The following is a 25,306-nucleotide window of genomic DNA, read 5'->3' as shown; positions in this document are numbered from 1 at the left end:
TCTCTCCCCTGCCCAACTGCAGATGATTGCAGAGGTATTCGGTGCAGAAGGCAACTCCTTTCTAGAGCACCAGCATGCTGCCCTGCTCTGACTCATGCAGCAGCTCTGCAGACCAGCCATGGTGATATCATACTTGCCACTGCAAACTGATAAGCTGTGACATTACCAACAGTGGCTGTCATGACGTCAGTGATTGAATTAGGCATGAGTCATCCCAGAAGCTTGGAGGCAACATCTATTAGTCATCACCGATGGCTGCACACCAAATGGTGCCTTTACCTCACAGCTCACAATGTGTCTGGACAAAACTGAAGTGATGGGACACACCACAGTTCCAGCCCTGACCTGGGAGTTGGTTGTCATTCCCCCAGCTACCCCCACGGAGTCATCAGGTGAAGTTCTGGTTGGTCATGATGAGTAAGTACCATTGTTTTCACCACCCCCTCAAATTCCAGGCATTTTCAATGCAAAAACACCTCTTGTTGAAGATGGCTTTCTGAGTGTATGAAGAGAAAAAGGGAATTCTTTGATCAAAATCTCTCATTTGAGTAGTCTTGCTTGTGGTTACCCTCCTAAGTCAGAGTGAAAAGAATTAGGCAATTTGGTTACTGATGAAGAAATCAACCTATCCTTTGACTGAAATGAAAAATGCTTCCCATACCTCTTCTGAGGTTTGCAAGGAGTCATAGCAGAAAAGGTGATACCACAGGCACAAAAAAACCCTTTTGTACAACATTTGTACCTGAGCTGACAACAGCAGTTAAGATTACTGCTCTGCAAGATGATGAGTTAATTTGGCTCTAATGTTCCTTCAAATTAACAAAGGTATCTTTTCTTGTTTCCTGAGGACCAGAGCAAAAAGGGTAATGTGCCAGTGAGCAGAAGGGCTGAGGGTGCTGAGATGATGATGGGGATGCTAGCAGAAAAGCAGCAGGGAAGAAGATGAGGGAGAAAAGGAAAGAAGGCAGCACAGTATGTTACTTTTAAGAAAAAAAAAAAAGTAGAAAATCCCAAACAAGAAGAGGAGAGAAAGGTCAGAGGTAGAGCAAGATGAGTGTGGAAAAGGAAAGAGGGTTTGGATGGATTAGGAAAAACACAGATGGGGGGACTGTGCCACTGGGACATAGGACTTTTCAGTTTTCTTCTGCCTTTCCAAACACATGGATGAGACATAGAAGGGAGTCAGGCATATAAAACAGCAAAAGCATGGGAAAGAAGATGAGAGAGTTCAATTTGATTTATCCCCATGACTTTTCCATGTTTTGGTTGTATGGAAGCAATATTCACTGTCATTACTGCCTGGCTAGCCGTGATCAAGGAAAGGTCAAAGGAAGGTAATAGAAAGATGCAAAAGAACTTGACTTCTAATATAAATAAACCTTCCCACAGAGTCTCATAATTCTTCATACTTAAAATATCATGAATAATTCTAAAACAACAGCAACAGTAACATACATCACCAGGAACAGTCTGTGTTAACCGTGTAGCTATGCCCAGGTCACTGCACAAGCACCCTCCAATACCTTTCAGAAGAGCAGGAGGTCGGCAAGTGAAGGAGCATCTCTTGCCAAAGGTGGTCCCCTCGCTGCAGTTGAAGGTGGCTGGGTAGACATGGTACTGGTCTGGGATGCCACAGTCCACAGGCTCACAGGTCACCTGCTTGTTCCACTTCCCATCAATGCAGGTCATGGTGATGCTGGATTCCATCTGGAAAACCACCACAGCCAGCAAGGGAGAGATCAAAACCACTTCAGGTCTAACACCAGCTATTATTTTGGCTCACAAGTTATGCAAAACTGGGCCTGATCACTACCATCATCATTTGGACAGCAGCTGTTGAAACCACCAAGGTCCAGCAAGAAACAGTGTCAGGAGGTACTTCTGTCACCTCTGAGGTGAGACCCCAAAGTGCATCAATATGAAGAGTGAAGATCTACAAATGATCTGGACTCTTGTCTGCACGGCCTCCTGAGGCAAGCTGCTGAAAGAAAGGAGCGTGCAAGTCTGAGCTGTTTGGAGCTGACAGCTCTTCCCAGTCCCTGTCACCTTTGCAGTTACACAGCCACTCCAAGGGGATCCCCCTGTACTCCTGAGTAGTCAAACTCACTCTTGGGTTTGAAGCCAACCTGACGGGAACCCATCAGGGACTCATATTGAAGGCTCTCCCAGGAGATGTCAGTCACCTTTGGACTGGGGTACCAAGGGAGGTGGCCTGGGCCATGTCAACATTGCAGTCAGATACTGACAGCTGCTGTTAAGTCTTCTACTGTCAGAGTTGAGCCCCAAGGCTCTGGATGACCTCAGGGTCCTGCTGTCCTGGCCCCAGGGCTGTGCATGCCTGAGAGACAGACTTCTGCCTGGAGGAGTTTGCCATGGGCAGACCCAAGAGCATCCTGCCCATACATTCACCTGGCACTTGAGAAGTGAACACAGAGACAGTGCCTGTGCTCTGACTTCCCAATGCCACTCTACTGTCATAGCTACACAGAAACTACTTGTCCATGGATGTGAGGAATGTGAGGATGTGAGGAATAATTCAAACAGTGCAGCAGACTGAAATCCTCTGGGGAGAGAGAAGAAAAAAGGGGGGAGATAAAGGAGCCACTCATCCAAAGCTAAGATGAAGAATTTACTGGGTGACCAAAAGACAAACAGATGTTGGCAAAGGGATCAGAATAAACAACAGAGCCACTTTCTAATTACAACGAGAACATCATTAAAAACTAGAAGTGAAGAATGTGAAAGTGGGAAGCTTCCCTCCACACCAGAATAAAGAGAGAAGAGAAAGAAATGTGAGCAATTCAGACAGCAGAAGGGGAAGATATTGGTGAGGAATCTGACCAAGCTGTGGAGCAGCACTCCCCTGCCTCAGGGAATTTTCTCTCCAGGGCTGGTAGGCTCGCAGGAGATCGGCACCGCCGGCCATTGATCCGGGCTTATAAAAGGAGGGGGAATTTTTCTAGCACACATCAAAGGGACCTGGATTCCCTCTTTGCAAAAACACCCTAATGGTTTCAGCAGAAGTTCAGACCTGTCTCCCTTTGATATATGGTTGCGTTCAGAATGGAAAAAGCAGTCCCAGAGCTGAGAAACTGGACACTTCCCAAGCGGGCACAAAACCCCTTTTCTAGACCATGGAGTTTATTTAAACAGGGATCACTGCTGATGGAAAAAAATGTCTTTTCTGCAAATTTAGTGCAGCACATTATGGGATTCTTGGAGTGCTCAGGTGAAGTGACACTTTGTGTTCTCCTTCCCAATCATTTTGCTCCCCTGTGGCTATTAACTCTGCCCTTGTTGCTTATCAGAATATCTGCACCACTAAAAAAAGTACATCCATTCTGTAGGCAGTTGATGACTGCCTGTGCTTCCAGGAAGCTGTGGTGTGGCAGCCACAGGAGAAGGGATGATACAGAACATTTCCGTGTCTTTATAATACACACACACAGCAGCATTCCCATCACACTTGCACTCCAGGCTGAGCTGCTCCAGATCCCAGCATTGCCTCCATTTCCCTTGCCAGATACTATCATCAAATAACACTCCAGCACTGTGCCTGCTGGGCACCTCGACAGCAGGAGGTTAAAATGTAAACTCAAGCTATTGATGTCAGGGGCTGTCCAACGATATGGAAAAGACATGGATCTTACACTGTATTTTGATGGATGCTGGATCCACGTTGAGAGCAGGGAAGCTCTGCCAGTGAGAGGAGATTCAACTGCAAGGATTCAGTTATTAGTGTTGGTGTGATCTAGTTTAGGGAATAAATCATTGTCCCTGCTAGCTGATAGTGGCTGCTGAGACACAGTACTGTGCACAAGGGAGTTTCTCTAATGAGAGAGTTGCACATCAGGTGAAGCCCAACAGAACACCAAATAAACAGTGCACACTCAGAACACAGACATTTCATCACAAGCAGTACCTGTGCATGGCACTCACACAGAACAAGGGCAGGGATGCTTAGCCCAGGCTGATATTTGTGAGAGCATTTCAGCTGCAGCCATGATCTTTGCTAGCAGAAAGCTGCAGGACATAATTGCCTCAGGGAAATGCAATGTGCCTGGGGTCATCCCTCCTAGGAAGGGATCCCTCATCACGTCTCTACTCCTACTGCACTTTATTTCTAGGGGGGGGAGTCTCTCCACATTTTCATCTCTGGGCTTTTCCTCATATTTTCCCAACAAAAACACTAACCAAATCGGGAAGAGTCACCTCATTCTAGACCCATCTGGCTTTTCCTCTCCCTGGCACCCTGGCAAGGCCATTCCCACAGAGAGAAGCTGTGCCCATGTGGGGAAGACCCTGGCTTCTCAGCTGTTTCCAGTAATTTGTTCCACACTTTGTATGATAGAAGTTGAGGTTTCCAAGGTCAGACACAATAATGGCACATTTTAGAGCGTGTCTATCATGTCATCACTTCAAGCAAGAGCAACACATGCATTTCTGCTGCAGAACACAGCAGAGAGCATTCCCCACAATGGGGACAAAGACTAAGTGGCTTTGCTTGAATGCACAGAGGACAACCCTACCACAGAAATTACTGCAGATGGCACCCACCTGCATTCAACTTCACCCTCTTGCAATGTCCCACCCGAAGGTGGAATTGTTGCAGTGCCCAGAGGAGGACCACAGGCTGCTGAGGAGCCTGTATCTTCCCAACAACACACTGCACCTCGGCAGCATTTCATAGACTGAGAGAATTGTTTTGGTTAGAAAAGAACTTTAAGATCATCAAGACCATCACTGCCAGGTTACTGCAGCGGGGCCATGGGGTTTTTCAATGCCTTCAGGGATGGAAACTCCACCACTACCCTGGACAGCCTGTTCCAGGGCTTGACAACCCTTTTGGAGATTAAATTGTTCCTCATGTCCAACCTGAACCTCCCCTGGCACAACTTGAGGCTGTTTCCACTTTTCTTACTGCTTGTTCCTCGGGAGAAGACAGCAACCCCCACCTTGCTACAACCTCCCTTCAGGTAGCTGTAGAGAGTGAGAAACTTTCCCCTGAGCTTCCTTTTCTCCAAACAGCCCCTCAGCCAGCCCTGTTCTCTAGACCCTTCAGCAGCTTTGCTGCCCTTCTCTAGACATGCTCCAGCATCTCAATGTCCTTCTTGGAGTGATATTTCCAATCGACTCAGCCTGAGCAGTGCCACCTTCAGCACCAGCATCGCTTCTCAGCAGCAGCATCCGCCTCTGCCTTTGCAGCTCTCCCAGCCGAAGCCTGAGCAGGCACGTGCCTGTTTCGCCTGTCTGATCTGACAAGGTCACCCAGCTCACAGCAGCCCATACGAAGCACTTGGCTTTCTCATCTGGTTTATTAGCTGTCACTTTGGGCACTTTGTGCTGCTTTGACTGGCATCACAGCAACCACTTCCCTTCATGTCCTGCCTTCCAAAAGAGGCTTACGCAAGGAGGGAGGGCAGGCGAGGAGGAGAAGAGAGGGGTGAAAAAAAAACCAAACAATCAAGGGGCCTCAGAAGATACAGGGTGCAGTACAGTGAAGAGGAGGCAAACTTCAACAAATCTGGTGCCAGAAAGATTTGTTCCTTGGGACATTTAACAGCCTGGGAGAATTCATGTCTCCTTCCTGCTGCCCAGGATCCCAGCCGGCTCCTTTTCTTCAAGCGATGCCTCACGTGTGAAGTTTCCTCTCCTTAAAAATGAACAGCTGTGCCCTCCCCTCTAAGTATTCTTCCACTTCTGCCCACTACTGTGCCTCTAATTGAACCCACATGAGCCGCGCTTTCTTTTCCTGGCATGATTGATGATGCCTTTGCACAACATTAGGGAGCTGCTGGGTTTTAAATAACACCTCTTGACCAGAGCAGCAGTGGTGGTAGCTTCAAGGAGAGATGACAACAAGGAACTGAATGAGCAGGGCTTTCAGCGAAGGACAAGGGGGAGGAAAGCACTGAAAGACAAAAGGGGGAAAGGAGGAGAAGAGAAGAAAGAGAGATGGAGTTGTCGGGGGGGTGGTAAGAAATCAGGGTGAAATGAAAATATCCCTTTGTGAGAAAGATACAGGAAGGGTTTTGTACCATCACAATACAAACCCTTTGGTGGTGTTGCTGCTGAAGTCCCTGTATGAGGATGAGATTGAGCCCAGAAGCTTGTAAACAGCTCTGCTTCCTCTTGCTCTTCAAGCAGCAAACAGCTTCTACTGCACATCGTGCTGATGGGTTTTAGGGTTTGGTGATTTTATGGAGTTTTAACAGAATTTGGGAAGGGGAGCTTCTCAGAGAGCAGAGGTGAATGAATTTTTTGCCCTAAGAATGATTAAAATGGTGACTTCAGAAGACACACAGGCCGGAAAGTGCAGAAACTCTTTGGAAGGCTTTCAAAGCCCCTTAGATGTAAAGGATTGATCTGAAATGTGACTTGTGCCTCTACATCTCTCAGGTGTGTTTGAAAACTTTGCTTTTAATTTTCTGTTCACCCTTTTTTTTCTGCCTTTCAGGGAAATACAGAAGATGAATGTGGTTCAGATGCTAACCTGGGCTGTTTTCGCTGCTCTGACTTGTCAGTCACCTCCATCAGCATGCAGTGGTCATGAGCCACCAATGATCACTCTGATCATTGAGACATTGGACCTCACTTCAGTCTCCTTCCTACCCATGAGTGTGAAATATCAGCATGGGCAAAGCTACTTTCCTTCCTCCTCTTCCTCATGTAGCCCCCCGTATTATCAGTTAAATGATGATTACTTGACACAAGTGATGGAAGATCCAATGAAGTGAGCAGCTGGACTTTGTGCTAGCAAAGAAGGTCTTGTCAGGGATGTGAAGTTTGGAGGTTGCAGTGACCATGAGATGGTTGAGCTCAGGAACGCATGAGGAAGTAGCAGGGTAGTAAATAGGATTGCAACCCTGGTCTTCAGAAGAGCTAACTCTGACCTCTACAGAGACCTCCTTGGAAGAATCCTGTGGGTTTGGGCTGTAGAAAATAGGGGTGCCCAAAGAAAGCTGTTTAATAGTCATGCATCATGTCCTCCAAGATTGAGATTAATGCATCCCCATGAGTAAAAATCAAGCAGGGAAGGCAAGAGACCTGCGTGGATGGGCAAGAAGCTTCTGGGAAAACTAACATGGAAGGAGGAAGTACACAGTATGTGGGAAAAGGGGCTAGAGACTTGGGAGGAATACAGGAATGTTGCCAGAGTATGCAGGGATGCTACCAGGAAATCTAAGGCCCCCTTGGAATTAAATCTGACAAAGGATGCAAAAAAAAAAAATAACCAGAGGGGCTTCTTCATGTACATCATCAGGAAAAGGAACACCAGATAAAGTGTGATCCTGCTGCTGAACGAGGTGGGTGACCTGGTGACAGAGGAGACAGAGAAGGTGGAGCTCCTGAATGCCTTCTTGGCTTCAGTCTTTACTTCTAAGGCTGGCTCTCAGTCCTTGGAGGTGAAAGAGAAAGTCTGAAGAAAATAAGCTTCTCCTTTAGTCAAGGAGGATTGGGTTAGATATTATCTAAACAAGCACATCATCCACAAATCAATGGGCCCCAATGGGATGCACCCACGAGTGCTGAAGGAGCTGGCTAAGGTTATTGCCAAGCTGCTCTCCATCAGTTTTGAAAGGCCCTGGAGACCAGGGGAGGTGTCTGAGGACTGGAGGAATGCCAGTGTCACTCTAATCTTCAAAAAGGGCAAGAAGGAGGACCACAGAACTGTAAGTGAGTCAGCCTGACATTCATTCCCTGGAAAGGTGATGGAACAGCTCATTGTGGAGGTCATCTCTAAGCACATGGAGGAAAAGAAGATTATCAGGAATAATCAGCATGGGTTCATGAAGGGGAACTCATGCTTGACCAACCTGATAGTCTTCTATAATGATGAGACCAGCTGGGTAGGCGAGGGGAGAGCAGTGAAGGATGTCTACATCAGCTTTGGCAAGGCTGTGGGCAGTGTCTCCCATAGCATCCTCATAGGTAAGCTTAGGAAGCATGGGTTAGATGAGTGGATAGAGAGGTCCATGAGCCAGCAATGCGCCCTCATGGCCAAGAAGGCCAACAGGTATTCTGAGGTGCATTAACAACTGTGTGGCCAGCAGATTGAAGGAGGTTCTCCTTCCCCTCTACTCTACCCTGGTAAGGCTGCACCCAGAGGATTGTGTCCAGTTCTGTGCTCCCCAGTTCAAGGACAGGGAAGCACTCGAAAGAATCAATTGGAGGGCCATGAGGATGATTAAGGGACTCAAGCCTCTCTTTTATAAGGAAAGGCTGAGAGACCTGGAAAAGAGCAGCCTCGGAGGGGATCTTCTTAATGCATATAAATATATAAAGGATGGAGGTGCTGAGGATGGGGCTGGGCTCTTCTCAGTGATGGCCAGTGACAGGACAAAAGGCACAGGAGGGTTCACTTCAACTTAAAGAGAAACTTCTTTAATTTGTGGGTACTGGAGCAGGATGCTCAGAGAGGTTGTGGAGTCTCTTTCTCTTTTAAAACCTGCCTGGACATGTTCCTCTGCAATCTGATCTGAGCAAGCCTGAGTTAGCAGAGGGGTTGGACTAGATGATCTCCAGAGGTCCCTTCCAATCCCAACATTCTATGATAGACAACAATCCACATGCCCTATCTCATCTCCAACTGCTTGTGATCAGAAGAGGAGCTGAAGCTGGGTATCAGTAGGGGAAGGAACACAATGCTGTTCAGTACAGCACAACACAAGGAATCCAAACCATGGATTCTGGACTTTTTCAGATAATTCATTTCCTGCCTACATGTTCCACAAGTTCTGGCTTGAAGCACCTGACACACAGAAATAAGATAACAGTGAAAGAAACTGTTTGTTCCTTTTCAACAGATCTCCAAAGCCCAAGAACAAACTTCTCAATGTGCCTAGCTGTACATGGATAGCTTTAAGATGCTCCACTCCTCCTTTCCCTGACTAGAACAGTGAATGCACAGCACTGAGCAGAACAAAGCCATTGGCCTCAGGGGTTTTATCTACAGGAAAAAAAAAAAAAGAGGATGAAGTGCAATGGTAGTTCAGGGTGAGAGGAAGCATGTCGTAATAGGCAGTGAATCATGTTAGCCAGGGGTGCTAAAATCCTCTGCTCCTGTCACATGTGTCTGATCAAGGCTCTGAAACCAAACTCCTCAGAACAAAACCATATACAGCTGGCTGAGCCTGCCCAAAAGGTACATCTTATGTGTAAATATCACAGTGCTGGTGAAACATGTTTAGGCTCTTTTATTTGGTTAGGGATTCCTGCATGCTTGATGTACAGATCCCTTCCAACCATTTCCTGGTTCAGCCATTCAGGCTTTTTTGAGAACTTGTTTTCTGTTCTGCAAAACTGCTCAGCTGGAGCTGGGGTTCTGGTGCTGATGCCAATTAGGATGGAAGAGGCCCAGCTCACAGGGTCCTGTATTTGTTTTGTAATGGAGTTGAAAGGGCTGACTCACTCCCCTTCGCTCTGTCTCCCCCCTCTGCGAGCTCATGAGGAACACAGGATTTCACAAATACAGCCCAGGCTGCTGAGCCCTGCCTGGCCCCAGATATGTGTGAGCTGCCCTGACAACATGTGAGGGGGTGCTGCTGGGGGAAACTACCCCCATGTCACGCTGCAGGATCCAGCAGCATTGGGGATGAGTGTGCAAGCTGGGGTGTCTGCCCTGCATCCCAATCCCCTGCGCATCCCGCTGCCAGCAGTGTGCCAAGGCTGGGACATGCTGCACATAGAACCTTGCCCACCTCCCCCTGCATGATGGACTGGCATTTTTTTGACATTAAAAGAAAATGATGGTTTTCCTAAATGCTTCACTCACTAGAACAAGACCTGCTGTTCTTGTAGGACTGGATTATTGATGCCTGGCTTAGAGAAGATGGGGAGCACACCGTGGCCCTCTGCAGTGGGTATTGAGTGATTTCCCTGGAAGCAAAAACTGCTGTTTTCACCTCCTCCATAGCCTGCATTTCTGTAGTATTGAGGTGAGATTGGGAGCTGAAACACTGCAAGGAGTTAAGACATTGTTAGCCTCAACCCAAGGAAGAAAAAAATACGTATTTTGCCCAGAAACTGGTTGTGCAAACCCCCAAACACCCCACCCCTGAAAAACCAACCCAAGAAACACTAATTTTGGGGACCATCTCAGCTTTGCTCAGTCAGTACCTCTTCCTACAGAGTCAGATGGCTCCTACCCTGATGAGAAGTACTTGGATAATGCCTTGTCCCAAGGCTGAGCTGAGATTGTCGGTTCTAGGCTGGGTTATTTCTTAATCTCTCCATGCTGGCTTGTTCACCCCTGTCCTGTGGGTCAGAGACAAAACCAGCAGAACAAACCTGGCTCTTGCTGAGCTCATCATCTCTCTGGACCTGCAGGATGTATCCAGTCTTGCAGCTGACGTTGCACTGGGCTCCGTTGTACCAGCCGCCTGCGGTGCAGTTCAGCAGCGCGTTCTCCACCTCCAGCTTTTGGCAGTCGGTGGCTTTGCAGGAGTAGTGGACACAGCTAGGGGAAGAGAAGAAGGGGCATTTTTATTCACTTCATTTAATTTATTCCACAAGAGCAAAGGCATCTGACTGACAAAGCTCAACACTTGTCAGGCAGCAGGTACAGAGAGCTCTCCACCAAGGGGCACACCCTCTAGTTATGGCTTCTGAGGACAGCACAGTGCCAACGGTGTTGCCAATGAAATCCAACTACAGGTCTTGTGGCAAAAGGAAAGAGCCTACCAGTTCTTCAGTATTATTCACTTATCTGCTCTACTCAGCTGCACTGTGGCCTTCCTACTCCTATACAAACATCCATCCATCCATCCATCCCTCCCTCCCTCCCATGAAAGCACTCTCCCTCCATGAGCAGTCCTTATGCCCCATCCAATTTTAAATCTCTGCTGAACTCAGGAGTGCTCAGTACTGCTAGTGATTAAGTGTGTGTACATGTGAGGAGGGGGTTCTGTGATAGACATTCTTATCTTTGAGAAACTCGACTGAAATCAACACATTCATCTCATACCACTTCATGAGGAGCATCAAACATCAGCTGTGTAGCTGTGTTGATAAGCTCTTATCAAGCTCAGCAGCATGCTGTCATTTCAGATCTCTCCAGTTGCTGCTCTGCCATCCATAAAACGTTTCCCTGGATGCAAGCTGCCTGCTCTCCCTATGGTAGGTTATTGTAACATTTAGCACAACTTGTGAAAAGAGGGCTTTGTTTTATTTTTTCTATACACAGAGATATCTGCTTGACTCAAAATCTTTCACCATCTCTGATAACCAGAGTTAAACATTCTAGCATATGTTCAAATGTGGACATGGACCTGTCCCTCAGGTAAAAGGGCATGGAAAATGCTGAGAGTTTTGCTCCATGAGGGGAGATTTAGACTAGAAATAAAGAAGAATGTTTTATGCTAAGGGTGGTGAGACAGAGTCCCAGGAACCATTCCACATCAGGTTGCTTGGGGCTCTGAGCAACCTGCTCTGGCTGAAGATGTCCCTGCTGACTCCAAGAGGGTTAAACAAGAGGACTTTCAAAGGTCCCTTCCAACCCAAACCATTCTGTGACTGTGTGCAAAGCTGTTTTGCTGGATTAGAGACAAAATTTCTATCACTACAAGGTGATATGCTTCTGCTGAAAATTAAAATGGCTGTAAATGAAATACAGTTACATTAACCCTGAGGAGGGAAAACCTTCACTTATTTCACCATCTATGTGAACAGGGAAGAACCTGAAATTGAAAAATATAGAAAGAAAGGAAAGCAATGCATCAGTACACATACTTTGAAATAAAATTACAAGCAAACTATTCCTGTCTCCTAGAGAAAGGGTTAACAGCCACCAAACCACCATCCACCCTGGTAAGCCCAGGACTTAGCATGTACCTGGTGTTTTGCTGTGTTCAAAGCACTGTGCAGACATTACCTAATTAATTTTCATGGCACCCCTGTGAGACACCTGGGCTGATATTGTTATCCCCCTGTTACTGATAGAGAAGCACATCTGCACATGTCTCTGCTGAGCTCTAGATCAGATTAAACAACAGCATTATGTACCTCCACAACTCACTTCTCTGTCCCAGACAGAGTGCCCGCTGCTGGTAATTTAAGGTTGCTTGTTCGGTGACAGCCCTTCCCCAGAGTGCAACAAGCCATAAACAATTCCTGTGTTCAGGAAGATCTTATTTCCTCATTGTGCACAAAATATTGCTGCTGATGGGACCGAGGAAGGAGAATTCCACCTGCCTTGGCCAACTCGATACCCTTGTATGCAACAAACACCCTGGCCATCAGCAGTACAACTGTGATGCTCATTCCTTCTGCAGGAAGGATGATCTTCTGCCTGAACTGAACTACAGAGTGATCATGCCTTCAGTAGGATCCTCCCACCACATACCAAAGGTTTCATGCTTGTTTTCCAGTCACTGCAACTCACAGCCTGACGTACACATTTAAACTGCATTGACTTTGCATTGCACAGATCATTAAGACTGTGGATGAGACTGCAGAAGAACAAGTGGTCATCCTAGTACCTACCTGGTCTTCTCTTGCAGGAAAATGAGGTGTCTTGTAAGTGCCTGATCTGAATCACCCAGGAAGGAGAACCACAGACTTTACTGTCTTGGCAGCAGCCTCACACACTGGGCTCCCCTAGTGCAGCAGGGATCTTCCCACTGACCTCATAGTACTGCTCATTGAGTAAGTCACCAATGAACATGGTGACTGAATGTGGATGTTGAGTGAGAGTGTAAATGATGAATGACATCTTGTTGAACCCTCCCCACACATCCCAGTCACGCTTCCCCATGAAGGCTGGCACTTTGCTCCCCTCCATTCTGCAATATTGAGGCTGCAATACAAGTTCCTGCTGTGCCAGAGCTCCAGGGACAAGGAAGTTGAGTCATTGAGGAAAAAAAGGGAGCACCATTGCCAGGCCATTCTCAGAAGCACAGATTGCAAACCTTGACTGCCCATTGCAAAACTCCCACAAAGTCTGAAAACCTTTTCACACCAAAGCTGGAAAAATAAAATCACAGCAGACCCATTTCGCATAATACTTCCATGAATCAACATATTAGATAGAGCACTGAATTCAGCCTTGAATGGCTTCAGAGGGAAGGGTGATCCTGAGGAAACCTTTGCCATTTGCACAAAGGGAAATCTGGAGCAACGTCACCAGCGCCAGTGGCATCACTTTTCATTTCCACCAATGTAAAGGAGCAAAAGAGTCTGGTTCCTTGGGTTCACATCAGGACACCAGATGAGCATGTCTGGGCTTAGAAGTCCTACAGAACTGAAACACCACAGACAAAGGCATTAAGAAACACTTATTGTGATGTTGTTCTCTCTGTTTACAAGTCCTCTTGTGGTCTTCTTAAATGGTCAGGGAACATTTTAGCCACCCCCTCCAGGCTCCAGATTATGCCTTGGTTAGCAGATCATCTGGACAGCTCTGCCTGTCTGTAACTCTATATGAATGACTTCAGTGACAAACAATACAACCATTCACTTTTTGTAAAAAAACAACCACTGCCACCAAATGTTTCCAATTTAAATATTTCTGCCTCTCTAGCTACTGGTTCCAATTTGGTATCAGCTACTGTCAGCTGCAAATCCCAATGAATTTTGAAGTCAGGATCCTGAACTGAGTTCTGTAAATGCAGAACTAAGGAGAAATTAATACCTCCAAGTAGGAAGTTTAGACAAAGAACACACCACATCCATATTGCAGAACTGTGGGTTGCAGAAGCTCTTGCATGGGCACTGCCATTCAGCAGTGGTTAGTCATCACATATGATCCTTGGGAAAGAAACTATACAGAGTATCTGTGAGTGAAGCCACTTCTTCTTTAGCTCATGTTGATTCCTGGCACAGGGCAGCTTGTCTCATCTTCTTCCAATCAGCATTGTGTGACTTCATCAAAACTGCCTATTAAAAATCATCCCTGGTCTATCCTAACTCCCCAAATGCACCTGAGCATTGCTTGCTCCAGTGCGAGCTGGTCTGGATGAAAGCCATGTGAAGGACCCAAGAACCACTAATGATTTACTGATAGAAGTGTATCAAACAAGTGTTGTTACCTGGGATATTCCTTGCCAGTGTTTATTTTACTAGACCCTCCTCTGGATTCACCTGTTCTTGTCCTGGCTGTGTTCTGTTTCCTACAGGAACAGGCCAAGGTGAGTGCAAGGAGCAGTGGATTTCTGACATTCCACTGCCTGCAGCATGTTAAAAATACAGATCAGAATACAAACACAGACTGTGTCAGTGATGTGAAAAGCTCTGAACTGAATCAGCTTCACGTGGAGGCTGATGTTCTGAGCCAGTTCCTACTTTATTTAAATCTATTCTGCCCATCCCTAATCTAAATGAGCTCAGTCATTAGCCTCTAAATCTTTCTTTCTCTGTGCCAATATTGGCCACAATTCAGCAAGGCACTTCAATCTGTGCTTAACTTCAAAAGCACAGTTAAGTCCCACTGAAAGATTTGACTACAGGGGGATGTAAGCAAATAGCTAAGGGCTTAGCTAAACTGGGGTCTTAGTGACACAGCCATAGAAACATTTGTGTTTTAGCATGTTTATAGAGAATTATAACAATTAAGTGGAACTCTTCCTTCCTCACATACAAACAATCCAGTACTTCCTCCTTCAAAAAGCTTACAGCAACCAAACTTTCTTTTCCTAACCCTGAGGTCAAGCACATTTCCAAGAACTCTTAATGCAGTGCCCTAATTATTTGCTTCCTTCGTGATAGCTCTGACACATAGGTGAGCAGAAAAGCTTATGGTAGACACTTGTTATACAAGAAGAGTCACACCAGTATCTATTGTACATAGGTAAAACTTCCTCTTCCACAGCCCTGGCCAGGCTGGGCTGCACATCTGAGGCATACTTTGGTTTTGTTCTATACCACCATACATACAAGTCAGCCATGTGAAGCCTTCTGAGAGTTTTTCTAACAGGTTTATCCTTACAATGAGTTTGTCTGCTCCTCTCTACAGATTCACTCTGCCCCACTGAAGCCTCATCTGGCTCTGGGCTCCCCAGACAGGGAACTACTGAAGAGTCCAATAGAAGGCTATGGAGATGATCAAGGGAATAGAACATCTGTCATATGAGGAAATGCTGAGAAATCTATGGCTGTTTAGCCTGGAGAAGAGAAGGCTGAGAGGGCATCTGATCAATGCTTATAAATATCTTAAGGGTGGGTGTCAAGAAAATGGGACCAGACTCCTTTACTGGTGCCCAGTGATAGCATGAAGGGCAACAGATACAAACTGGAACCCAGGAAGTTCCACCTCAATGTGAGGAACATCTTCTTTACTTTGAGGGTGCTGGAGCCATGGACCAGGCTGTCTAGGGAGGCTGTGGAGTCTCCTTCTCTGGAGACTCAAAACCCACCTGTGTGGCCTGCCCTAGGTGATCCTGCTTTGACAGGTGGGTTGGACTAGATGATCTCCAGAGGTCCCTACCATTCTGTGATTCTGTGATTCCTTTAAAGGCAAGAGCAGGTTCTCTCTCTCTAATCCAAACATAGGTGCAGCACTTTGAAAATCAAAGGCTGCCAGACACATTCCTTGGTGTAGAAATTAAAAAAAAAAAAAAAAAAAAAAAAAAAAAAAAAAAAAAAAAAGAACTGCAAAGGTGGCAATAAGCTTATCTCCTTCAGCCTTCAGCTAAAACACACTGGTCTCCTTGTACTAACACAAAATTCAAAGAACACCTATTTGAATCCTTGGGGTTCAATGGGGAATGTTGAACCTGTGCTGATTGTGCCACTGGAAGAAGGATCAAGCAGGAGGATCAAGCCCTTTCCTTTTAGGTCCAGACAGTGACCAGAGTGAGTAGTACCAATTATGGTCCCTTCAGTGAGCTCTCCACAGTACCATTGGGTCTGACCCCAGTAGCAGTGGAAGCAAAACCCTAATTCAGACTGATGGTGTCAGCAATGCAGATGGACTCTTAATCCAACTCCAGGTAAGCTGTGGGGGAAGAAGGGGCACGAGGCAGCACATCCAGCCTGCTCTAGTGTGAGGTGTCCCTGCCCATGGCAGGGGCATTGGAACTGGATGATCCTTGTGGTCCCTTCCAACCCTGACTGATTCTATGATTCCCACCACTCTTCCCACCACTGTTAGGGCAATGCTCTCCCTAGGGACCAGGTCTGCCTTCAGCCTGCACCCTGTTGCATGAGATATTCCTGCACAGGGAGGTCCAGCTTGAACTAATCAAGCTCTCAAAGTCCCTTCACCCTGCCAGCCTGGGGTCCATATTGAACCCATAAAGCTCTGGAAGCCCCTTCACCCTGCCAGCCTGGGAGAGGGGCCGTGTGCCGGGGCGTTAGCAGCCCTGTGGGTCTCCCTGCCAGAGCCTGTCCAGGCAAACAAAGCAAACGCATCGCCTTCCACTTTAATAAAAGCCAAATGATGCCGGTTGCCAATTACCAAAATGGGGCGAAGGTTAAAAACCCATTGAATTATAACACATGTCACGGACCAAAGCTTCTATGATTAACAGTGCTGTGAGAAATTCATTAATTTCACCAGAAGCAAGCTGACAGAGATTGGGCTTAATGACAGAACACAGGGCAGGGGAAAAGCAGCCGAATCAGGCAAGAGAAAGCTGCATTAAATCACACGCACACACAAAAAAAAAAAAAAAAAAAGAAAAAAAAGAAAAGAAAAAGGGGACGAGGAAATCCTTTTTTTCCTCCCTTATTAGAAGGGAAAAAAATAAATAACCAGAGTTATAAAGGGCGGTTGTATTTGTTCTGCTGGTGAAGATTTATCTTCATCATTTCTTGTTGGGGAAGCTTGACAGCAGGAGAGAAGGAGACAAAGAGAAGAGCTGGCATGGGCTACATCTCCCTGGGGCTTGTTTGGGACAGCAAAGGGGGAAGCTGGAAGGACAACCCTCCACAGAGGCCAAGGTGAGGGCTGGTGATGGATGTTGGCTAGGAGTGGGTCTTGGTGCCTCTAGTTGTCCGATGCCCAGATGTGCACCCTTCTGGAGGAAAGTAAACCCCAAATCGACCCTGCACAAGAAATTCTTCATCCATAAGAGTGAGTTTGTGCAAAGATTTAACCAAATAAAGGACAGAAAATTTTTTGCTACCCTAACGAGAGAGCACAAGGAGCTGCACAATGTGGGGCATGCATGGCAAAGAGCTGCAGCTAGACAGATCCTCTCCAGAGGTGAGGAGGGTCATCTTCATGATGAACACAGAGCTACTGGAGGATCAGAAAGGTGGGGACTCCTGAAATCCACAATTCTGGCAGCAGAATTGGGGTGTCTACCTGTATTTCATACCTCCTGCCTTCCAGGAGAGGAGCAAATGGCACCAGGTGGGATGGAGGATGGGACAGGCGAGAACACACTGCAGGGGAATGCCACTGAGGGACGGCTGCATTTACAAAAACTGTCTTGTCAGGGTGGGAAACCCCCAGCTGATGTTTCCTACATGGTGAAAAAGGCAAAAACCTGACTTCTGAGGAACTGCTGTCAAAGGCAGCCCCAACCAGACCTCCCTGCTGCGCCAGTGACTGCGGGGTGGGAAATGATATCTCAGCTTCTGCACACCCAATTTCTCTGTTGTCTCCATGAATATAAAATAATAAAAGTATCATAATTTGAGCTATGAATTGCAAGAGAACAACTCACTGGGTCATTTTATCTTGTCTAAGGATACAATGTGAAACTAAAGGGTGTTGTTTTTACAGCACATCCCCAGCAGCGAGGTAAACTTCTGCTGAAAACAAAAAAAGAGCCTGTGGTCAGCTGCAGCAGAAACCAAACAACTGGAAAAACACAACTGGAAAGTACAGAGCTGGGAGTTTATTTATTTTTTTTCAACCCCCTCTATAAATCTCTTCTGAAGGATGGAATGGATTTTCAAAAGAGCTAACGATGTCTGAGGACAACTACCTATAAAGTTCAATGGGAATTTTACATTTAAGCTCCTTTTTCTCTTCTAAAATATGAACTGCAGCACATATTTTCAGAAAGAAGAGTGAGTGTTGTGTTTTATTCTCAGTTATTAAGTTGTCACTAGCCCATGGGAGTGATCCATTCACCATCAAAATACAAGCTGTGTTAACTTTTAAGGGCCAATATATTTGTCTTCCCTCACATATTTAAAAACTGCACCCTTGCCTAGAAGTGTCTGTATCTGGCTATAAATCCTCTCCAACCAAAATAATTCTCCTTGAAGAGAGAGAAATAATATCTCTTGCAGTGAAAAGCCAAAAGAACAGGCAAAAATATCCACATTGACCTAAGGAAAATGAAAGTGGTAAAGCTGATGATTACACATAGGAAGGAAAGTTCCTTTAAAAATCAAATAAACATTTTAAGAATCATATTAGGCAAATGTAAGCAGTGGGGAAAGAGGAGAAGAGAAGGATAGGCAGAGTGGGACTGGCATTTAAAGGGAGCCTGATGGGGATACCGTGAACATGGGAGGCAGAAACCCCATTTCCAGCTTCTGAACTGCTTAAGAACAAATGTACAATATCCTTCTTTCTATGTTCTTCCTGACTTGGGAAGAATAACAGAGGAAAAGGATGGCAGGTGACAGCAGAGGTGTCACCTGTTTCCTGACTGCACAGCTTAATGTACAACACTCTCTGTATCTTGGAGCCGATGACCTCTGGAGGTCCCTTCCAACCTCTAATATTCTGTGATTCTGTGATAACTCAACTGCTTAGAGTTTCTTGTAAGAAGAAAAGAACATGTGGTCACCCAAACTAATCCCATCACAAAGCAAACTGGAGATTTTCCACTATAGCACTGTCATCAACAGGAAAAACCCCACTGATTTCAGTTGGCTTTGGATCAGGGTTCTGTCTCAGAGCTTCTAGATCCTTGACTGACATGGGAAACTTTATGATCAATCCAGCCTTGTAACTTGCAAGATCCAAACCATTAGAGTTCGAGGGAGCAAAATTCTGGTGGAAGCTTTTGAGAGCAAGGGGCTGAGGTGGTTCAGTGCATCACAAAACCAAAACAAGGCAAAACAAAACCAAAACCAAACACAAAACATCAAGAAGAAAAAGAAGAGGCACACGGCGCGTGATTCTTCTCCAAAAGATTTCTGAAGGTTGGTTTGCTGGGCTGCAGAGGCTCACTGCAGCTTTGCCTAAGGGGAACACATTTTTTACTAAGGAAATGACTCTCTAAACACAGAGCACTTCTAATTTCATAAGCGAACAAATGGTTCAATTCCTACTGAAAACTTGAGAGGGAGGAATGTGGTCCTGCGCTTCAGCCCTCTTGTGCTCCCTGTTGCTTCTCACCATCTCCTTCCAGTGGGTCTTTCTCACTCTTTTTCTGTCCTGCTCCCTCACTGGGATTTGGCCAAAGTTCCACAACCAGACTCCTCATCTGAAACTTGATCCTGCTGTCTTTGGGCCTCTGAATTTATACAACCTATTGCACAGAATGATCAGACTCCTTGAATCTAGGTCAGAACACACTGACTGGATTGATTTAGCTATAGATATGCTCCTTTCTTTTCTCTTTCTTTCTTTCCTTTTTTTTTTTTTTTTGTATTTTCTCTTCCCTCTCCCTCTTCTCCCCCTCTTGCCTTTCCTGGAATAAAAGCAGGTCCTAAAAAACAAGCCAGAACATTGTCAAAAAAACCTGTCAGTTCTCTCAGGAGGCTGAGCAGAGGTTTGCTGGGATAAGTAACTTGTTTTACTATTGCTGCTGCTATGGTATGACGACTGCTCACAACTTTGAATTCACAAAGGAAAGGGAAAAAAAAATTATTCTTTCAGGGGTTTTGCTAAATTCTCCCCTCTTCTTTTCACTGCCTTGCTGAAAGGATCCATGAAGCTGCCGCACCAGAGGCCACGAAAGGTCACAATCTCTGTGGGATGCTGTAAAGCAGAGACTGAGAGGGTTTGGTGGTGATCTATTGATGTGTCTGTAATAACAACAAGAATAAAACGGTAGCCATAAACCTTTCATCCTGGGGGGTCCCACAGAGCTTTTCAGAACGTGAGCCGGATCCAGAGAGGTACTGAGGGCCTTTACCCTGCTGTAAAAGCACCACGAGTGCTGGTGGCCAAGTACTAGCCACACAGGGCTGAGCACCTTGCAGGATCTGGCCCCACCATGGCACAAGCATCACTTTGTCTCCGTGCAACTGCTTCTGTGGGAGGTCCCTGTAGTACTTCACAGCACAAAGCAGTTTAGATCGAAGTCGGTGTGTGAGTGGCAAAAAAGATGCTGTGGTGGGGGAATGTGTGGAGAGTTAACTGGCCCCAGTTCCAAGCTTGGGATAAAGGAGGGAGGAGAAAGGAAGAGGAAATAATTCACTAGCAGTATCCCATGCGGGTTAAATGTCCCATCCATCCTGATCAATGAGAACACTGCTGGTTTTTTACTGGCCACACAAAAGGGTCAGCAGGGTTCAGCTGCTGTGCCCCTCCTGCCTCCTCTTAACCCCTGGCGCAGGGGGTGGTGGGTGGCGAGGCAGAAGGAAGCCGGCTGACAGGGCTCACCTCTGCTCCGCTGGGCTGTAGGTCTGTCCTCGCTGGCAGCTGCTGATGGTGATGGGGTCGAAGTTGTGGAAGGAACGCAGGGCCACCCCGGAGATGGCCACAAACTGGGAGTTGAAGCTAATGAGGACAGCCTGGGTGTGATAAAAAGGGTGACTGAGGTCATGGATGACGGGGATAATCAGGGGATTGTTCCTGCAGCTCAGGACGTGGACACCTGCCAGAGGAGAGACAAGATCAGAGGAAGGGTCAGACTTAACACAATTGCTTCCCGGAGCTGTGGGCACTTCAGAAGCATTTTGCCCATAGGAATGGCCCTATAGAGCTGAAAAGTTATGGTAAGCTGCCTGGAGGGGCTTCCCAAATCGCTCCAGAGAGCTTAGCTGAGAAGTATATCCCTCCAGACAGCTGAAGAAAGGCTGCCATTCTCTCTGCCAGCACGGCAGGCTCTCAGAGCACTTTCTTTACACCACATTTCTATTGTGCTCCGTTAAATCAGGAGCAAGCATCACGGAGGAAGCGGAGTTGCACTATTGTCAAACCAGGCTGAGGGGACAGTTGGAGCCTTTATACCACACATCAAATGGTGCCGGCAGGCTGGGTGGCTTTGTGCACCGTGGGCAGTGCACCAGTGGCTCGTTTGGAGCTGTGCATGTCATTAGCACTCGGCATAAAACTTTTTTTTGCATGAACTCTAACAGTAAATGTACCCAGTTTTGATTATTATTTTTTTTCCTAATGGTTTGTAGCCTTAGGGTGTCTTGCTCTTTGCTAAAAAATGGCAAGGATGGTCGAGAGAGAGATACAAGGCTGAGGGACCCATTGAGGATTTTACAGGTGATCTCATTTGAGTGAAAAATAATTGTCTCTTGGGAAAGCAGAAGTGTCTCAAGAGGTTGAGGTGCGCAGAAGCACCAGAGAGGTGACAAGGAGACTTCTTAATCCCTTTTCTTCAGCAGAGAAAGCATCCAGTGACAGTCAGGAATAAATTCCCACCTTCAGGTAGAGGCAACCTCAATTCAGATGGGTCCAATCCATCTTAGGGGTAACTCAAAGGACAGACAGCTGTCAGCTGGCCTCAAAATTCATTAGCAGAGATTCTTGTTCTGCTGGCTGCCTGCAGAGCCCTGCTTCCACGGCTCCATGGCATCGCTCCGAGGATCAGCTTGGCTCCAGCTCCATTTGCTTCACTGGAGCTCCCCCAGCAATGGCTTTGGCCCAGGCCCTTTGGCTACCCTGATACACTTACAAATCTGAAAATAAAATAAATTCTATTTGCATGTTTAACTGGCTCAGGGATTTCTTTTCTTTTTTTTTTTTCTTCTTTTTTCAGTTCAAGTTTCTTGACTCAGAAGGAAAAGAATAAGACAGTTTTCATTTTTCTCCTTAGAAAGTGCTTTCCTGTGAATTAAGACAGACTTCTGACCATGCTCTTTAAACATCTATCTCCCACCCTCTACTTTAAAAAATCTTCCTGTAATAAAAAAATATAAAATAAAATAAAGAAGCAAACCTTCTTTTGTTTTGGTCTTTACCTGACCTTGAAATAACCTCCCTGTCTACTTGCCTCCCACAGGTCTTTTGATATCAGCTCCTTGTGGAACGGTGCACGTTTCTCACTTACAAACAGGTGCAGTTAATACTCAGAATCCTGGTTTCCCAAATTCCTTGGAAGTTTCTGTCTTCTCTGATGGAAAGCCAAAAAAGAACTTATGGTATGAGGCTGTTTATTCACTTCGGTTTCATTCCTTCTGCTCAAGCGGTTTCCACAACAAAACAGACCCTCTGAGCTGTGCTGCAGCTTCTGGTGCTGTCTGACCCCAACAAGGAGAACAGGAGCTGAACAGGTCAAGTTGATTTAACCAACCTGCCTTCATTACTAAAAACCACTCGAGATAGCACAGGTGCCTATGGCAGGGGACTCAGAGCTGTCTCCATGCTTGCCCCTGTTCCTACAGCTCTGTATCCACCTATTTAGTGTTCAGCTTCCCTGGCAAAGTACCCAGCAGTGGTGTCTACAATGGCTCTGAACTAATGGCTCCGAGGTGTTTGCCAGCTCAACCTCTCCATCTCCTGCTGAGACTCAAAGAAGTTTCTCATTATTTCCTGGGAGTCCACACAGTAAAAACTTGCTCTGATCAAGTTGTGAGTGAACTGCACTTCTGGACAGACTGCATTTTGCTCATGGGAGCATCTTCATCACACTGAGGGATGATCAGGCTTTAAATTATTGTTGCTTCTTTTTGGATGAACTTTTAGTTTGCCATCAAGTTCTTCTTAAGGCTGGGTGACCATCTGAGGTCAATCCTGCACCCAGTCTGTGCCCGAGTTTGCATTTCAGCTGCAGTTTCTACCTTGCCATGGTGACAATTCACAGACATCACCTAGAATATCCAGGAACAGGACCCAGTGCTGCACCCAGAACTCAGACAGACCAGTGACTGGAAGCATTGGCTGACTGACAAGTGTTGAGCAGCCTGCTTACACCTCTCCTCTGCTCCAGGCCAGCCTTTTCTGCAAAGCTCAGAGAGGCTTTTTCATGATGAAGGCAGCACTGTGAAGATCTCCAGGCATCAGTCTGAGCCATGCCAAACTCATGTTGCAACTTCATCACAGATTTCAAAACCTAACCCTCAGTTTCCTCTTTGCTCCTCTTTCTTGTTCTCTTTCTCTCCCAGTCTGCCTGTCTCTGTAAAGTGTCACATTAAGTATTTGTTGGCATGCTTCTGTCTCCATGATTTATTTCTCAGGGGGAAAGAGCCATAGCCACTGTTTTGTGAAAGGAGAACATGACTAATCCAGGGTCTCTGGCAAACTGGGAGCTATCCTGACTCAACCTGCACAACTTGCTATGAATTTTGGTTTGTTCTTGGATAACAGACACCACACACTCTTTCTTTTCTTCCTCACCCTGCCAAATTATGTGTTACCTTGGATAGTCATCCAACACCTGTCACTTGTGTGTGTCCCTTCTCCTTCTCATCACTAGTAAGAAGTTCATTTGAGTTTCTGCTTGTCAAAATTGCAAAGCTACAATGAAACAGAAAGCTGGGGGAAGGAGATTATGTTTCCTTAAAACCTGCTCTCAGGATGGCTTGGCCAGCTTTCTTCCCTGTTGGAAAAAAGGGCAGAGGACAGCTGGAGTGGGAAGCTAGGGTAAGCTCCTTGGTCCCAGAGCTTAATGCAGCTCGAATCAATCCACCAGACACAACACTCCCAGGTACAGGGATCTGTGTCCAAGGTACAGGCAAGAACAGTCTATCCTGGTACTTCAGCACAGCTAGAAGGTCCACAGCCTCTGTCAGGCATATCTGCTCGAGGCCATGCAAGCAGCCCACAAAGGCCCTGGTGTTAGACCTTCATCAAACCTGAAATAATTTGCATGAAAATTTTTGGCCATTAAATAACCACAGAAACCTCCCTGCAAGCAGGACTAGAGACTCAACCACCTACACCTGGAGAAGCAGAAGCATTTGCTGCCCCAGGCAGTGCAGGTCCCTCATCTCTGCTACCAGCAGTTCATGTGTATTACTGTAAATGTATCATCAGGGAGGTTCTGGGCATGAAGCACTGAATCAGTGCTTATTTTAGTGACTAAAGAGGAGCTAGTAACTTTTGAACACATACTGAAAAGGTATGGAGAGGTGTCTGTATAAAATGATACACCATTTTCAACAAACTCTAGTGAAACTCAGGTCTTGGAGTGTTGAGCCAGCACTGGGTTTTGTCTGATCCTTGAAAAACTGAGCAGGAGTACAGGTCAGTTTGTGAATGGGGGTACCAACAGACTAAGCAAGCAGTAAAGAGGGAGTTTAATAAAGTACAGTCTTACCAAGATCGTGGCTTTGCTCTTTGGTGTCAAACAGCTGCACACCAATGGTCTCTTGCTTCTGGTCCAGGTAATAGGTCCCATCAGTGACCAAGTGAACTAGGACTGCTGCAGCTACCATAGGCTGGGAAAAATAAGCCTGGGAAAACAAAAGAAAAAAAAACCCAAACAAACAAAATACAACCTGAGGCAGGGAACTATAGTAGGTTTTAAAAAAACCCAGAAGTCACTCCAGGACTTTTAAAATAACAATTCCCATCCCAGGTCACACAGAAGTCTTCTATTCCAATCTCTCCTACATAAACTAGATAAACTCGAGTCAAGCAGCCCTGCAGCTGGAGGCTGTAACCTCTCAGAAATTCAATAGCCTTGTCACAGGAGGGGACTTCACCACTGCCTCTCTAGACAGTGCTCAGAGGCTTTGTTTTGCTATTCTGCACTAAACACACTTCAAAGAGAGGAAAAGCTTGGCCCAGGGAGGGCTGTCCCATGATATTTTGCCTGTTGGAGGAATTGTGTCCAGGCAGAAGAGGAGATTTCTGAATGACACATGCACTCCCTACCTTCAGCCAGAACACAGTCTGTGTCATGTGGGAGTACTGGAAGTTGGCTGTGCAGGGGTACCAGGCATACTGTGAGACGCCGTCGTTCAGGTCAATCACCTTAGTTCGACACATCTGCAGGAGAAAAAAGAAGCACCAAACCAGATGTAGGTGCCAGTAAGAAAGGATTATGACTGCTTAAACTGGGGGGGGGGGGGGGGGGGGGGAAGTCCAGGTGCACTGCTAGAATAAAATAGTAGAAAATAGTGACACTTCTAAATGCCATGAGACTATTCAAAAGTTAAATATCCAGGTCTTCCACCTCAGTAGTAGAAACTGAAACATGAAAATGAGCTAAAGGCTCTTAGCAGCTGGATGGCAGCCAAAGTTTCCTCTTTATTTGGTACAAGGTCTTTGACAGCGTTCAGAACAACTTTGCTCCCACCCAAAGGGACCTCAACTCTTCCCACTGGAGTCAAAGTG

The 25,306-nt window shown here is 46.2% G+C and overlaps 1 protein-coding gene across 1 annotated transcript in view; it reads right to left on the bottom strand.

Moving 5' to 3' along the window:
• Nucleotides 1-25,306, bottom strand: part of PAPPA (pappalysin 1) — a 195,133-nt gene that overhangs the window by 34,994 nt on the left and 134,833 nt on the right. The window contains exons 11-15 of the mRNA XM_054393420.1: nt 24,845-24,958; nt 24,285-24,420; nt 20,456-20,669; nt 10,291-10,459; nt 1,524-1,707 (exon numbers count right to left, since the gene is read on the bottom strand). Coding sequence (XP_054249395.1) covers nt 1,524-1,707; nt 10,291-10,459; nt 20,456-20,669; nt 24,285-24,420; nt 24,845-24,958 — 817 coding nt within the window. The remainder of the gene's footprint in view (nt 1-1,523; nt 1,708-10,290; nt 10,460-20,455; nt 20,670-24,284; nt 24,421-24,844; nt 24,959-25,306) is intronic.

Source organism: Indicator indicator, chromosome 28 (genome assembly GCF_027791375.1).
Source record: "Indicator indicator isolate 239-I01 chromosome 28, UM_Iind_1.1, whole genome shotgun sequence".
NCBI lineage: Eukaryota > Metazoa > Chordata > Aves > Piciformes > Indicatoridae > Indicator > Indicator indicator.
This window is presented reverse-complemented; position numbering and strand designations above follow the sequence as displayed.